Source organism: Panthera leo, chromosome C2, assembly GCF_018350215.1.
Source record: "Panthera leo isolate Ple1 chromosome C2, P.leo_Ple1_pat1.1, whole genome shotgun sequence".
In the NCBI taxonomy this organism is placed as follows: domain Eukaryota; kingdom Metazoa; phylum Chordata; class Mammalia; order Carnivora; family Felidae; genus Panthera; species Panthera leo.
The window spans coordinates 145,426,752-145,442,850 of NC_056687.1; the positions used below are offsets into that span (position 1 = coordinate 145,426,752).

The 16,099-nt window shown below is 37.8% G+C and overlaps 1 protein-coding gene across 8 annotated transcripts in view; it reads left to right on the forward strand.

The window, feature by feature from the left end:
* RBMS3 (RNA binding motif single stranded interacting protein 3) overlaps nucleotides 1-16,099 on the forward strand; it is a 702,269-nt gene that overhangs the window by 624,468 nt on the left and 61,702 nt on the right. For all 8 annotated transcript variants that reach the window (XM_042955148.1, XM_042955152.1, XM_042955154.1 and 5 more), the window contains one exon: nucleotides 10,371-10,481. In XM_042955148.1, the coding sequence (XP_042811082.1) occupies nucleotides 10,371-10,481 (111 nt within the window). The remainder of the gene's footprint in view (nucleotides 1-10,370; nucleotides 10,482-16,099) is intronic.

Here is a 16,099-nt window from a genome sequence, read left to right on the forward strand (position 1 = left end):
ATTCAACAGAAAAATCCAAAATTACTGACATAGCATTACTGTTTAGGAGAAGTGGCCATAAAATCTAAGTGGAATAAAGGACGTAACTAAGTTTCTGGCACAAAGTCCACAAGAAATAGGACACTGGAGAATAGAAACACAAAGCTGTTTTTCATCTCATCTACTGGACAACTTTATGTTTTTAACTAACGTCCTGCAGGCCAGAGAATGTATCTTGGTTGGATGCTAATATGTAAATTTTACCTTAGATATGGCCATTCCACTAGGTCATATTTTATCTCAGAATTATATTACAAAACATTCCATCACAGGATATATACCGACTTGGACACGTGTCAGTGACAATAGTTCTAATAGCAAGTGTACTTTAAAGGGAGTAAATTAGGTTTTTAATAGGGTCATGACTTTATCCTCATATCCTTAGGTCTGGTTGCGTTGCCAGCTCTAACCAGGCAAATTCCTAAAAATGTCTTAAAGGAGAAAACAAATAGCCCAGAAATGTCCTCTGAGGGACCACAACATAAAGTACATTTTGTAGCAAATTGCAGGACGAGGAATCGCTATTCTCCTAGTAATGACAAAAATCAAAGTGCCTTGTGACATTTTTAGGCAATTTGCACTATAAAAAATGGCCATAAGTAAGATAACAGGCAACTTTTCCTCTTGATCACTCCTGTGGTTTGAGAAATGATTTCCCAGGCCCACTCACCAATAGGATCCTACAAGACCTTGACAATGATTTGCAACCAGCTTTTATTTTTTTATTGTTTTTTTTTTGTTTGTTTGTTTTTGGCCTGTTTGTCAGTAAGGAGAAGATTTTAATGAGAAGCTTTATGACAGCTCCCGGTCCTGAGTGCTAGTTAAAGCGAGGTAAACATTTTACCGGACAAAAGATCCTGCCCATAAATATTCAGACATCTGCTGGGAACCCTATTTGCTTTATCATTTGGAAGAAGACTGGCCTGGAATACTGCTTCTGACGGGCATCTTAAACTCTCTGCATTTGAAAATCTACGTGGAGGTATACAAAGTGATTGGTGTACAAGTGAATAAAGCATTTCTTCTCTTATCCCATCACAAGGTCTGACAAGAATCTTGGGCAGATATATGGCTCTTAAAACAGTTTGTGGCACAGGAAAGCCCTAAGAAAAGAGCTTACACTGCACTGGTGGCTGTGTGCCTTGGCTGCGATATATAAAAGAAACTTTGTAGCATTGATTCAGGTACATAGAATTCTTCCAAAGGATGGAAATCGAGTGGTGAACTCCAACATTAAATTTCCCTGGGTAGTGTGTGGCTTTTAGAACCTGGGAATTCTCATACTCGATGACAAGAACATCAAGGTGGCAGTGGTCAGACGGGGACATTTTAAAGGAAAGCGTGGATGGGTGGATTTTTAAGGACCATCCAGTTTCCAATCAAGACGGTGCTTCTGTTTTGGGCATCCTCTTGTCCAATTTGAGCATGGAGTAGCGGTTACTGTTTTGCATCCCTTCAAAGACGTGGGAGCCTTGGCTAATAAAAAAGTGCCATTCGCTCATTTAGTCTTTCGGCTCCATGACAACCTGTTTCGTGATCTCCACGGTGCCAGGCTTTGGAACCACTCGAAAATACATAAAACATCATGAACGGCACAGTTAAAACAACCCAGAGGAGAAATAAAGTATGATCGTGGTCAAGGCATGTGCCAAAAGTTGTGAAAGAAGAGAGGAACAAATGGCCAACAACCTGGGTCAGACGCAAGAGATGTTCCCTAGAATGTAGCATTTGGTAAGAATCTTAGAGCATGCACGCAAAGCTGCTGTTAGTGCCCAGGACTTCGGGCAAAGACACCAAGGGTGAGCAAGCAAGATGGGTCAGAGGAAGATGAGTAGTTCAGTGTGGGGAGGGGAGAGGCTTCATGTGGATAGTCTTGGGGAACTAGACAGGAAATGTAAATTGGAAGCCATGTGATCTTTACAGAGTGGATGTACTAGGGCAAAAAGGACGTCCTGGACCTACCTAGATGAGCCTTCGTTTGGGCTCAGATAATGTGGAAACAGAGTGGGGGGCACGTTCGCATGGGTGACCCTATTGTCCATTCAGCCTAAATGGCTTCTGTATAGGAAAAGAGGAATGGGAAATATTTTGTTTCCATCACCGAATTGCCCTATTTCCTCCTTCCCTTTTGTTACACGTTAACTTACAATCGCCATTGGCTTAACAGTACCAGTGTCCTCCACATGCAACATTCCTACTGTGAAATAGTATTTTTCAAGATGCTAACTCAGGTATAAAAATGTGAGCTAGGCTGTACTTTAGTAGAAAAGGCGGTTTGACATGATTTTCCCCATATCACCCGTGGAACACCAACCAACAACAACAAAAAAATCAGTTCTGCTTATCTTTAAAGGGATATGCATTTTTGTTGTTGTTGTTACCATTGTTAACATAGGAAAATGGTTAAGAGCTGTCCTCCATATGTCTAATATAATTTTCTACTATGTAATATATTTGGTGAGCAGATATGGGGGGGGTTCTTTGTATCTTAAAAAGTAGTAAAGATGGTGAAATATATTATAATTAATAATATTATTGGTAAATATGATATCTTTGTGGTCTTTAATTTTTTCTTCTCACATCTCTTTATTTTATTTATTTTTTTATTGGAGAGAGAGAGAGAGCAAGCAGGGGAGGGGGCAGAGGGAGAGAGAGAGAATCCCAAGCAGGCTCTGTGCTCAAGTGCAGAGCCCAACTTGGGACTCAATCTCATGACCCTGGAATGATGACCTGAGCCAAAATCACGAGTCAGATGCTCAACCAACTGAGCCACCCAGGCACCCCATTTTTTCCCCTCAAGTCTCTTGAAACTAATTTTGGACCTGGATGTCTGTGTGAGGAAGGCATATAACCACAGGAGCCCTTCATAGTGAAGACGAATGGTTTAGATTGTACCATTAGTTTTTCCACAAAGATAATGTGGTTTTGTCATGTCTATACCACATCTCTGTGATCATGGATTTGTATGGCACACGTGTTTGTATGTGGTACATGCCCCCTAGCTGAGAGCCACGCACTGATTAGGTGATTGGAATAGAAGGTTGATGAATGCCAATCCACCCATTGCTGCTGAAATCATAAGAAACTCACCTAAGAGACCCCAGGATCCTTCTATGCACACTTAACGTTTCCATTGGCTCAGCGACTATGATCTCTTTAAGTAAGACATCTGAAAGGAAAAGAATATGATAGCCCACCTGCATTATGAAATGCCTTTTATAATTTTAGCCAGGTGTAAATCTTCAATGACGAAGGAACTAATTGTTCTATTTCACAGTCAGCAAAACCACTTGACATCAGGGCCCAAAGTCTTCAAATTTTCAACTTTCTCTCAATAATGTAGCATATTTAAAAGCCATCTTGCTCTATTAGAATTCTAAAGAAGCTTGTTGAAAACATCAAAAGTCACTGCTGAACAAATTTCTTTAGTTTAAGCGTAAAACTCTAAAGAATTCAGTAAAGCATTGTTGAGAATTCTAATTATCTATATACCTGCTTCGGTAAGAAATACTTCAATGTGACATATTTATATTCTCATTCAGAATGACACTATTGTATAAATAGGTACTTAACCAATAATTGAAACCATTATTCACAGTTGAATAGGCATGGTATATAATTAGGATTCTTTTAAAGGGGACTCAATTGTAAAAAACTAATTTGGTTTTTGGTGTCTTTTAATCCTACATATTAAAAAAAAACACTTCCAATTAATGGTAACTGAGTCAAAAAGCAACATGAAATTAAGAATATTTAAGAGTAGAAAAAAATCTATCTTTACAGTGAATAGATATTCTCTCATTACAAAACCTATGTACACAACTCTTTTAAATTGACTACAGAGCAATGTAAAATGCCCTACTTCCAAATATGATACCTCTAGCCCACAGCTACACATCTCTAGGAAGCAGTCCAACTATTATGCCAATTGAATTGAGTCTAACTTAGGAAAGAGAAACTCAGCTCTTGTTAGCCATATTTCCAAAATAAATAGTAGCATAAATTTGAACTCGAAAATACTCATATAGCCATTGAAAGTCACATAATAGTCTTGCCTCCTTTCATTGGTGAATTATAGGATTTGGGCAATCGATTTAGATGTCTGATCTTTAAGAAATTGGTTTATATCATAAATAAAATCTCAGCATAAAATCTAAAGTTTGCTGTTAGTGGTAGAAAGCAGAAAGTGGATTAATACTCTTTTTCTAATTACTGCAGTTTCACAACTTCCTCATTTTGTATGCATGGTGTGTGTGTGTGTGTGTGTGTGTGTGTGTGTGTGTGTGTGTGTATAAAAGCATTCACATACATACATACATACATACACATTTATACCAAGGTCTCTAAATCTCAACACTAAAGATGTTTCCAGCTGGCTAATCCTTTGCTGTGGAGAGCTGTCCTGCATGTTGTAGGATGTGACTTCAGTGGCCTCTCTACCCACTAGGTATCAATACTACCCTTCCCCAAGGTGACAACCAAAAATATCTCCCAACATTGCCAAATGTCCCTTCCAGACAATGTAAAATTTCCTTTTGTTGAGAACCACTGGTATATTCACATACAAAGATACGTTTTATTTTAAAAATTCCTATTAATATGCTATGGTGACATTGGTAGAACCTTTTACAAGTTAATTTCAGATCTCATCTTTAAGGAAATGGTGGTTGATGATATTAACAAACGCACATATCGGTGAGGCAGACCATCATTTTAAAACTGAACTGCCCCTTGTGAGAACAGGTTTTCTCCAAATCTTTGGATGGCCCCATTTTGATGAGAAATCTCAAGGTAGTGTTTTAAGTATGCTTTGATTTAGAGTTCTGCTCTTCTATCATTCTTCCAACCACTATTTCTGAAGCAGGCATCATATGCTTCAAACTGTAGACAGCAATAAGATAGTGGTGAACAGGCAGATGTGATGTAGGCCCTTTAGTATGACCAATCTAAATAAAAAAAATCAGTAAATGTTAGCTATTTTTAATTCAACTGAACGAGTGGTGCTGATATATAATATTAATACATGAAAACTGTTTTGAGTACCTAGAGCTTGCAATTCTTATTTATAAGGATGATAAAAGGTATGTAAACATGACCCTTGCCCCTTAGATGGAAAATATTAAGAGAATAATAACAAAAAGGAAGCGCTTCAGTGCTAAAATGGGGTCCTGGGGCAGCATGGCTTTTGGCTTAACCATGGTTATTCGCCATTTTTCCATACCTCCAACATTTGTCAGAGGTCACTTGCAAATGCTTTCACGGTTGAAGTCCTGTCCACCAGCTTCACCACAGCTTTTTGGGTTTCAGACATAATTGTTTGAAAAGTCAGACTGCTCCCTCCAAGCCAGTTGAAATTTATCAAGATAGTTGAGGATTAATGAGTGTTCTAAAGATGGAGGCCTTTCCTGCTCCCTTTTTGTTTTCTTTATGCAGCAGCCTTTCTTAAACCATGCCAAGCACCTGCCGAAAGAAAGAAAGAGAGAAAGAAAGGAAGGAAGGAAGGAAGAAAGAAAATAATAAAAAGAAACAATAACAAGAAAAACATGACAACATAAACAGATGAAAATATTAAATATCTGTACATATGCTATAAGGAATGTTGGGGTGCCTGGGGGGCTCATTCAGTTGAGTATCCGACTTCGGCTCAGGTCATGGTGTCACCATTTGTGAGTTCAAGCCCCGCGTCGGGCTCTGTGCTGACAGCTAGGAGCCTAGAGCCTGTTTCAGATTCTGTGTCTCCCTCTCTTTCTGCCCCTCCCCCACTCGTGTTCTGTCTCTGTCTCTCTCAAAAATGAATAAACACTAAAAAATAAATAAAAAAAGGAATGTCGCACACCAACATTGCAGGACACTGCAGGTGGGTAGCTTTTCCCCCGAGTTAAATGATATACCTTCATGCTATTTATATTATGAAATTATTGTTGCTCACCAGTTTCCTTGTGGGCTCGTATTATTCTCCGCACTCCGTTTTACATGTGCTGAAATAGGGTTGGTGGACACAGAATTGACTGCATGTTTATTCTAGAAATATTGGAAACTGACAGGGAAGCAGAAAATATACAGATGAGAAAGAAGATAAGTGACCTTAAACCATGGTTTTTAAAGTCATGTTGAAGGATTACTATTAAAAAGCCTTAGAGTTTTGCATAAGTCACCATAGGAAAAGAGTGTGCAATGGACCACCAACAGTTCGACCTAAGGCTTCTAGACATGAGAAAGAGAAAAAAAGAGAGTGGTATTTCTTTTCTTTCCTTTTCTTTTTTGTCACTTACATGATTCGAATAGTTTTCTTACCTTTTACATTATTACGGTTTCGAACTCAAGGTTTACTAAGGTTCCAAATAGGGTAAATTCTCAAATATGCTACAGCGTAAGCCACACTGGTCAAATGGAGACGTGCCAGGTCATCAGGATTAGACTTGAATTATTCAGACAGTGGCCCCATTGCAGCTCATCAAAAATTCGGGCTTGACCTTTTTGCATTTTTAATTAAGATGTAATGTTATTATGGCTATAATCATGCCCTATCACAACATTGGTATCAAGCAAATAATCGGGTAACAGTATAAATAAAATAAAACCACGTGTCTATACCTAAGACATTGTATCTATGGCATTGGCCTATACGGTAGTAGTTTATAGGCAAGAGCACACTTCTCAAACTTCAGGGGACACCAGAAGCCACTGGAAAGCTTGTGGAAACACAGATTTCAAGACCCGAAAGCTCAGAGATCCTAATTCCAATTCTCGGTCTGCTCGTGCTGCCAGGCCACGGATCACCCTTGACGTGGCACTGGTCTAGAACACTAACACTCACGGGTGTATTCATAGAGGTAACTCTTCTCCTTGCCCTCTGTGTTCTGCCCTGAGTATAGCCCACTGTGTGTGCTCTTGAGTGGGGAGAGCTTGCACATGTTTCCCCTGATTTCACACCGATCCTGTAATTCAGTTGAGAAATTCAAATACTCATGAACTCTCCAAGACTTAACATTCCTTAAACTATTGGCGGAAGGTTCACAACACAGATGCTTTTCTGGCCTCAGTTCAGATACGTTTACTCTACATCAATGACCTTTGGGAACTTTGTCCGAAATACTGCTGAAATTGTTTATTTCAGAACTAGGGCGACCAGATCCGCCCCACATCTCTTGAGTGTGAACAGCTTTGTTTTTGCAGAGACAGTGGCTACAATAGACCAGACATTCCCATCAGCTGTTTGGTCATTGTGCTTTTTAGTGGAATTATAGCATGTTACAGTATTTTTCTCTGCAGCTTAAACATTGAACAAGCCCAGACATCCGGAGATGCTAAAATGAAAAATCTGTTTCCTCTTGCTTTGCCATTTGCCAAGTGAACTCTGTCAGATAGCACATTCTATACATTTGGAGTAAACGAAATTACTCTTAATGTGTTGGCAACATCTGTCACAAAACCCTCTTCAATCTATGGCTTAAATGCATTGGATAAGAATGGATGTGACAGTATATTCCATGAGGCACAGTTACGGTTGGGGGCACTAGCTTTGCCTTAAGAAACATAAGGGTTTTTTGTTCTTTTTTCTTTCTCTCTTCCTTGTTTTGTTTTGTTTTCTTTTGTTTAATGCCCTGCACAACACAGAGGAGATTCTGTAATCTTTGATGAGCAAAGTGGCTGACAAACACCTGTCTTGATTATAGATAACCTGTACTTCAAACCCTCTAAGTTGTTTGTCCCCAGTAAAGTCTCTCCAAGGGGTTCCTGTCTACTACTTATGATTTACCCACTGATTGTAAATTTCTTTCATCCCTTGAAACTATTAAGGAATCTATGTTCTTAATAATTTGCAGGAATCCTTTCTTCATTGAACATGTTTCCTGAATATGAACAAGAATGCATGTTCACACATGTCCTTCCCCAAGAATCCTTATTTTATTGTTCATTTATTTGCAATAAATGGCCTGGTTAGGAAAGGAATGTTTCCCTTAATTGTTTTCCACTTTATGCCTACTGCTGCTATGTACAATTCCAAATTATGAGAAATCTCTTCCTACTCTTCCCTTTGATTGTCAGTTTCTGGTTTGTCCACAGAAGCAACACTCACTCTGTGTCATCTGTAATCAAATGAGTCCCCAAACACTTGACGAGAAAGGATTCTGAGGAGTCCAGACAATCCTTCCTAAATTAATTCCAAATGCAGGCAGTTCAGTCCTTCTATTCTTTTCATGCATGGATTTTGATTCCTCTGTCATATGCTCACATATCTCATTTGCATACTGCCTCCCAAACAAAGACTAAAGTCTACCTCTTGCCCCACTGGAGAATGAGGTCGCCTCTAGGGCACAGAGAAGGAAGTTTTTCCGCCAAACACAATTTGTTCTTTATCTCTGACTTATGATGAACAATCCTTTATGTAGCTACAGCAAGCTGATGACAATTGAGGGGTGTCTGGGATGGTGGCAGTTTAGCTGCTGGAACTTCTAGGGGCAATGTTCTAAGAAGGTAGTCTAAGTTTCAAGTTCGGGAACAGTATTGAAGTCTTGCACCTGCTAAGGATTAGAATGTTGTGAAAAATGCCACTTCTTGCTTGAAAAACAATGCTTTAGGACTTTGTCTTTGCTCTGAGGTTTTTCTATAGTTTATCCCTAAGTGATTTAAGAAGGAGCAGGTTCTTCTTAAAGTGTTTACTGCTGGTCTAGCACAACAAATACCAGAAATAAGGGCCAGAATTTTTGTTGTTGTTGTTTTCTAAGGAAAAAGTAAGCTGGTTTTGTTTAAAGAAATTCAGGCAGCAGGAAGAAAAAGAAAAATTAAGTAAAAGCTTATCTTATTATGTCTCTTAATTCAAGAAGCGTACCAATGAATGACAGTTCATGGATGCACCAAGACAAAACAACAAAAATGAACAGGATGTGTATTTATAAGCTACAGACCTATAAAATAACATATTTTTTTCTGATTGATGCTAGCTCGTGTGCACATGTCCTTGTAAATGATGTTGGCTCTGAAAAGCAAGCATTTCCAACTATTTGGCTCAATTTCTGTCCTCCCTCCATATTAACGAAGGGGAGCCCCTAAAGGAAGGATGAGTGAGAACCTGATCTTTTAACAGATACAGTCAGGAAATTAGATTTGGATAATAAATACCATGAGGAATTGATCATCCTGAGGAAACGTTCTAAGAAACATTTGCTTGTGGGTAATTTGGGAACTGAGATCCTGCCATCCACATGAATCTGTCCTCGTTTTCGTTCTTCAAAATGTTCACTTATATGGGGGGAAAACGTCACATAGTGAGAAAAATGTTTACAGAAAAAAAAATAGCATTCAGATACATAATCATTTTATTACCACTAGGTATTTAAATGAGTTGCCGTACCATGAGCTTCTATCTGTATTACCATCTTTAAAATACAGCTTTGAAATCCCAAAGATTCTATGCAGCCCTAGGTTTTCAATTAAAAAAAATATATTGTTTTGTTCTCCAGGCTAGTCAATTAAGGTAGAATAAAGTAGGATGAAGAAAGAAAAGGGCTTGTCCTTTGCTCTACTATCTACGTGCAACTTTGTATATGAACAGAAGTGTTTAAAAATGTCGGTTACTTTTTGCATTCCCAACAGTTATAAGAAATCAAAAAGCATATTCTAGAAGTAGGCCTTTCCTAACACCTTATGAAAAGCTTGACCTTTTTTTTTCCACTAATATTTTAGCAGCCTTGCATTTGACCAGCATTTAACAGAGTTCAGTATTCTGTCTTGTTTCAAAAGCACAGATAGAAAGTAGGTCAAAGATTAGGAGGAAAAAACATGGAAAACAGTAGGTCTAATTTTTATATCATTTATGTTAGATTTTAATCTGTCTTTCAAAGAGAACCAGTCAAGAGACTCATCTGAGCCAGCATTATTCTCCTGGTAGTAGATTGTATAGAGGTGATCAATAATTAACCTTATAAATCATGGATAAAGGCATCAGCCAAAAGTTACTCTTATTCAGTATCAAGAGAAACTAGGTAACCTCCATAGTATTAATATTTTTCAGTTAGAGAAGTTTGTATTTAGAACAATGAAAGAAGATACATATGGTATCTTGTAACATTCTATATTCAGTGTTAGAATTGTAAATGATAAATATTTTAGACACATATAGATGTGAGGAAAAGGAGGTCAGTAGTGCTGTCTATTTAGACAAGCACAAACTGGCATGGGTGGATGTAAAAATCATACATGCTTGAGCTTAGCTTTTTTCATTAAAAAGCAAGCGCACTTGATGTTGAGACAGTTCGCTGTGTTCATTTTTTTTTAAGTTTTCTTCCTTGTGGAACCTGTTTTCAGATGGACATTGTGTGTGCTTGTAGGGTGCTGTGATTACGCCGACAATGGACCATCCTATGTCAATGCAGGCAGCAAACATGATGGGCCCCCTGACACAACAGATGAATCATCTTTCATTGGGCACAACAGGAACGGTGAGTGGAAGAGTTGGTTTTGTTTTGTTTTCTTGGACTTCTTCAATAAGACGCAATGCTGTCTGTTGTTACTGGCATTATCGGTAACACTGGCTCTGTGCCGTTGACTAACACACATTTCAGGTTCCATTATGAATAAGCTGCCTTGTGCATGCGTATTCAGCATAGGGACACATTTATTCATGTTGACAAGGCTGAAGTTTCCACTGTGTGGCATTGAAATTTGAGTTACTTCTTGTTCATATGACACAGTGTACCAGGCATAATGTCTGTCTGTGGAAAGGTGTCTCTGTGTAATGCACCTGCAAATCTAGAACTTGTAACATAATACACTTGAGCCTGGTTTTCTTTTCCCAGATGCTTACCACTTCAGCTAATGTATCATCCCCCGGTCATTCATAAGTCAGGGGCCAACCTTGACTATGACTAATACATAGAGCTTGTTAATTTACTTTCAGTGTTTAAATCAATGAAAAGTAATTGAGAACCTGACATGATTCAGCTCTTTTCATCTTTGTTTTGAATATGTAGACATACATGATGTTGAAAAAAAGGAACGGATTCTAATGTTCTTGATCTTTTTTAATAGGTTGGGATATTTTTGACTACCCATTATTTTCCTTAGGGAACTAAAGTATATAAAAAAATGCAAAAATGCTTATTACAGCCTTGATTTATATCAACCAGGCATTTGAAATAATAAACAAAATTTTATTTGATTTTTAAAAATCTGTTCAAAGGCTACTCCCCGAATGGCGAAGAGGGAAAATGTCTAATACAACCTGGAATACTACAATTTGGTTAAATATCATTTTAGGTAATAATGGAAAACATCAAAGTCAATCTCTCATGTGACACTATTGGTTTATTTTTTACAAACGTTAGTGCAGATAATTTTTTCATTTTTTAAAGATGTAGAAATTTTTTTAATCTTTTTTTTTTTTTTTTTTTTGTCATTGAGGCAGCTTAATTATTATAGAAAGAGCACTGGACCAGGATTTGGGAGTACTGAATTCAAACCTTGATTGAGCACTGTTCTTTCACTCTGTCTTTGGGGAAATAATCTCTTCAGTCTCGATTTCCCTCTCCATCTGGCTAAAGTACTGAGCATAGTGCTATACGGGGGCTCTTTGACTTATGTGCCTCGGTGACTTTAAGTCCATATCTTCTAGTCACCACTTCTGTGATTCTTCTCAGTTATGCTAGCCTCATCTCCAAATATCTATGTACACTGGCCGTATTTGGGAAATGGCACCTTAAAGCAATGGCTTCCTTGTCACATAGATGCGTTGACTCATAGGCTTTTTGGGATGTGAGAAGTTTCTGACATGTCCACTGAGCCCACAAAAATTTGCTCTAAATAGGAAGAAAGTCCATATACCTAAAGGAAAGAGTCACATTGTTTCAATAAAGACATTCAGTTTTATTAGCGTAAACAAAGTACCTATCTTGAAGACTTCAGCTGCTGAACTTCTAAAAAGCAGTTGATGAGACTTGCCTGTCTGAAGGCAGTCGTTGGATCAAATAATTTCTCAGGTCTCTGACCTAGGCTTTCAAATGTCATGTCTGAGACTACATTTAACTCTACATTGTCGTACAGCTAATTTTCATCAGGGAGATATTTTTTAGTAAGGTGTAAGTGTTATTTGTACTCACTTGGCTCATTTATTAACAAAGCAATTTCCAAGTTTATTGGGAGAAACTGAAGTTTATCATGTCCGCCCTGTTGACTTCCTTTCATATCAGCCTTCCTCTCCTTGAAAGCATAAATTCTGAACAAGTGAAGTAATGCACTCTTACTATATTGAACGACAGTCTAGGGTCTGGTAAAAGAGTGAATTATAACACAAAGTACACAAACACTGTATAAACCCTACTCATTTGAATTAAAAGCAAAACCAGCTGAGTTGCTGAAGTTCAAATTTGCCAACTAGAAAAAATATAAGAGCTATGTTAATTGAGAATATGACTGAATCCTTTAGAGAGTTGAAAAATAAGCTAAAATATGTAGAATAGATTCAGAATTACAATAGTTGCTGATTCAATAACATATATTAAGTATGATTCGTATTTGAGCATTTTCAACAAGAACACATTCACATGAGGTCATAATTTTTGCCCAGCTAGTAATAGCCAAATTACTTAATAATAATATATACTCCCTCCCTTTCTTCGAGAGCAGAAGTTTTAAGCAGGTGGCTTATTTTGAACACTACATTTCTTCTAGTTTTGTTTTTTATTTCGTTCTTTTCCCCCTTCACATTTATACTAAATCATGCTTAGGTACATCATAAACTTTGTGTAAACAGATATTTTGTCAAGGGTTAAAATTCCATAAGGCTCTGGAAAAGCAGAGAGAAAATATTACTATTCTGTTGATGTTTAGTGTCCAGAATACTGTTATACTCTTTTCTCAAACTATCAGTCTTATACTTGGATAGGCTGTCATAGATTCCTTTCATCTGAATTTTTGATTGGCATTTGTAGTGGATATTATGCAATTGAAATTGATTCTTTTTTTTTTTTTAATTGGTTCTTTTAGTCAAATTTCTCCACCTTACTGCATCTTTTCAATTGTTTTATCTACTGCTCGGAAGGTAGGCTGGTGTTACGGAAAGAACAGTGGGCATTGGAGGTAAACTTGAGTTCAAAGCCTGGCTGTGCCCCTTATTAGCTATGCATGTTAGGTTTCTTAACCTCTCTGAACTTTTATTTCCTCTTTCGTCAAGGGGGAAAATAATATTTACATCACAGTGGTGTTGTGAGCATTAAGTGGGATGATATATGTAATATACCTAATACAGTGTGACACCCACTAGATGCCTATCAAATGAGCTGCCCTTACCCCCACTATCTCCGGTGGCTTCATAACGTGGGAATTTAGTCCAGGTCACCAGAAGGGGGTAGAACACCACCAAGGCCATAGAACAACTCTCTGGCCTGCTCTATTTCATTTGGCACCAGTTAATGTCTTTCGAGTTTCTATTCCTTAGCTTCTAATTCTTTCAGGGTTGTAAACCCAAAAGTCCAGAGAAACCAACTAGGTCGCATGAATGAATAAAGTTGACTAAGTTCAAGCAAGAAACCCTAGAAATATATAATCAAATTTGGTCTACACTTATTCTTGTCACAGCCATAGTCATGCAATATAAATACACATTATATTGAAGAGTATATTTTAAATTAGAGATATTTTCATGCGATGATAACATCATCTCTGCCTGAGTATTAGAGGAGTCAGTCGTAGGGAGAGGGGGTACCTTGGCAGCCTGGGACACAGATGCCTTGTCTAAAAGGGCAGCCCCAGCTCAACTCTAGACAGTTATTGCTACATGGACATAAGGACCGAAGGTGGCCTCACCTTCCAGTTTTTTAAGATTAAGCTAAGTATCTGCATTTTAACAGAAAACCTCCCTATATTTGAATATCAGACCAGTTTGTCCTAAGTCCTCTTAGTTTGTGACTTCTGCCCACTGTTTTCCTCATTCTCTCTGACGTCTCTGGCCATTGCTTCTTCTTTTCTTTCACAAGATGCTGAGCCAGGGTTTCATTTTTAACTTCTCATTCAAACATGATTTCCTTAAGCAAGCTCATCCACTTTCTTGGTTTTGAACTCTGCCTTCTATGCTGAAAATCCCTAAATCTGAGTCCTCAATGCTAACCTCATCTTAGACTTTTAAAATCATTTAACCAACAACTTGCTAAATATCTCCATGTAAATCTCCTTCTGACATCTCAAAGTCGGTACAACCCAAACTAATTTCATGAGTTTCCCTGAACTTCCTTTCCACTGACCCTCTTCCTTTTATGGGTTTCTGCTCCTTATTCCTTCTCAAGCTAATCCCGTGACCCAGGCAGTCAAACTCTGCACTTAGGACTCAGTCTAGGTTCTTTCCTTTTCCCTCACCACCGTTTACAACTTTTAAAGATCCACCAATTCTGTCCCATAGACGTTTGTCAAATACATCCGCTCCCCCACATTTGTGGAGTCTCTACCTCCCTAGTTTGCTCCAATCCATTTTCTACCATGTTGCCACAAGCAATCTAAGATTATCTGACCAATGTTTCTGTCCTACCTGTAACTTTTCAGAGTCTTTCAGATGTTCTGAGCTCACTGAAACTCTGCAAAACGAGGTGTGAGCAGTAACGACTCAAGATAAAGATAGGAACCTCAGTGGCAGAAGCAGAGAGAGATCCAGTGAATAATCCAAAGTAGGCAGGGATCAGGGTTGATGGAAATTGGAGCTAGATTAGAAATTTCCATTTCTAGAATGGGAGCCTTAGGCCATAGGTCATGTTCCACTTTTCTCTCTGAGATCCCTGAGGTAAAGAAGTATATTAAGCCAAAGCCTCTTTTTTTACCTTCATAAAATTAGATATATTTGACTCCCCCATCACCCCCAATTTTAAAACGGATACCATGTAGTTTATTTAACTTATCTCTACCATTTGCCACCTCAAATGGCTCTCTACCCATTTTTAAGCTAGACAGAATCTGCAGGCCTTTAAAGAAACGAATTGTATGCAAGCAGTATAACTTTTATCCAAGGCTCTGATGACCTTGAAGAATTTTCTAGCTTTTCTGCTTTTGTTTATTTTTTGTCACAGGATTCCCTCTATAGAACCAAAGCACTGTTATCCATAATTTCTTATCAGTCTATTGTAAACTTTCGCAGAAACCTCTGGGGATTGTACTGTGTTATGAGAACCTCCAAATTGCATGACAATCTTGTTTTACAAGTTTCTTATCTCCTTTTCGTTTGTTCAGTTGGTGGTCACCAGTGGCTTCCAATGTCACCAGAATCTATTCAGAGAAATAAAAAGTTTTTGTTCTGCAGGCTCCTTATCTGCAGTTGTGTTTGTGCTCTCCAAACCACTGGTGATTTGTGAGGTCACTGGTTTCCCATGGTGTCACCATAGCCACTCACAAAGATAATCTTCTAATTGTAGTCCATTATTCACCATAGTTCTCTACATTTTTCAGTCACACCATTTCATTCTTACTGCTGTCAAATTCTAATGGTCTCAGGTGAAAATCCTGAATTATTCATTTTGCTTAGAGATTGTCTTTCTTTAAGTACTAGCTATGAACATGAGTATTAAGGCTGACAGTGATAAAAAGCAACACACGCTATTAAGTGGGCTCAGAATTAGGAAATAGTATTATAAATTCATAAGTGGTAGTGAGTATACTTGCCGGGAAAGTATCGATTAATTAAAAAATGGTCAGATACAAGAAAGAAAATACAGATAAAAGGAAGTGGTTTTAAAAATTTGTTTTAGTCTTAGCCTATGATAGATGAACTCTAATGGTAGTCTTAGAAACAATAAATACGCGTTCAGTGAAGGTCAAATATTGTGAAAGTTTATTTGCAAATATTAAGCTTTTACTATTTAAAAAAGATGGATTCTGAATTCAAATACATTAGCAACAGAATACAAAAGCCCCAATAGATAAAATGCCAAATAACATGAATAGGGTAATGAAGGAAGAAACAGGATGCCAAAAAGCATATGAAAAAAATAGTAACTAAAGACACAGTGAGTTAATCAAACATTCAAATGGACCCATACACATAACCCGTTAAATGATGTTACCAAGATAAAACATATTGCTG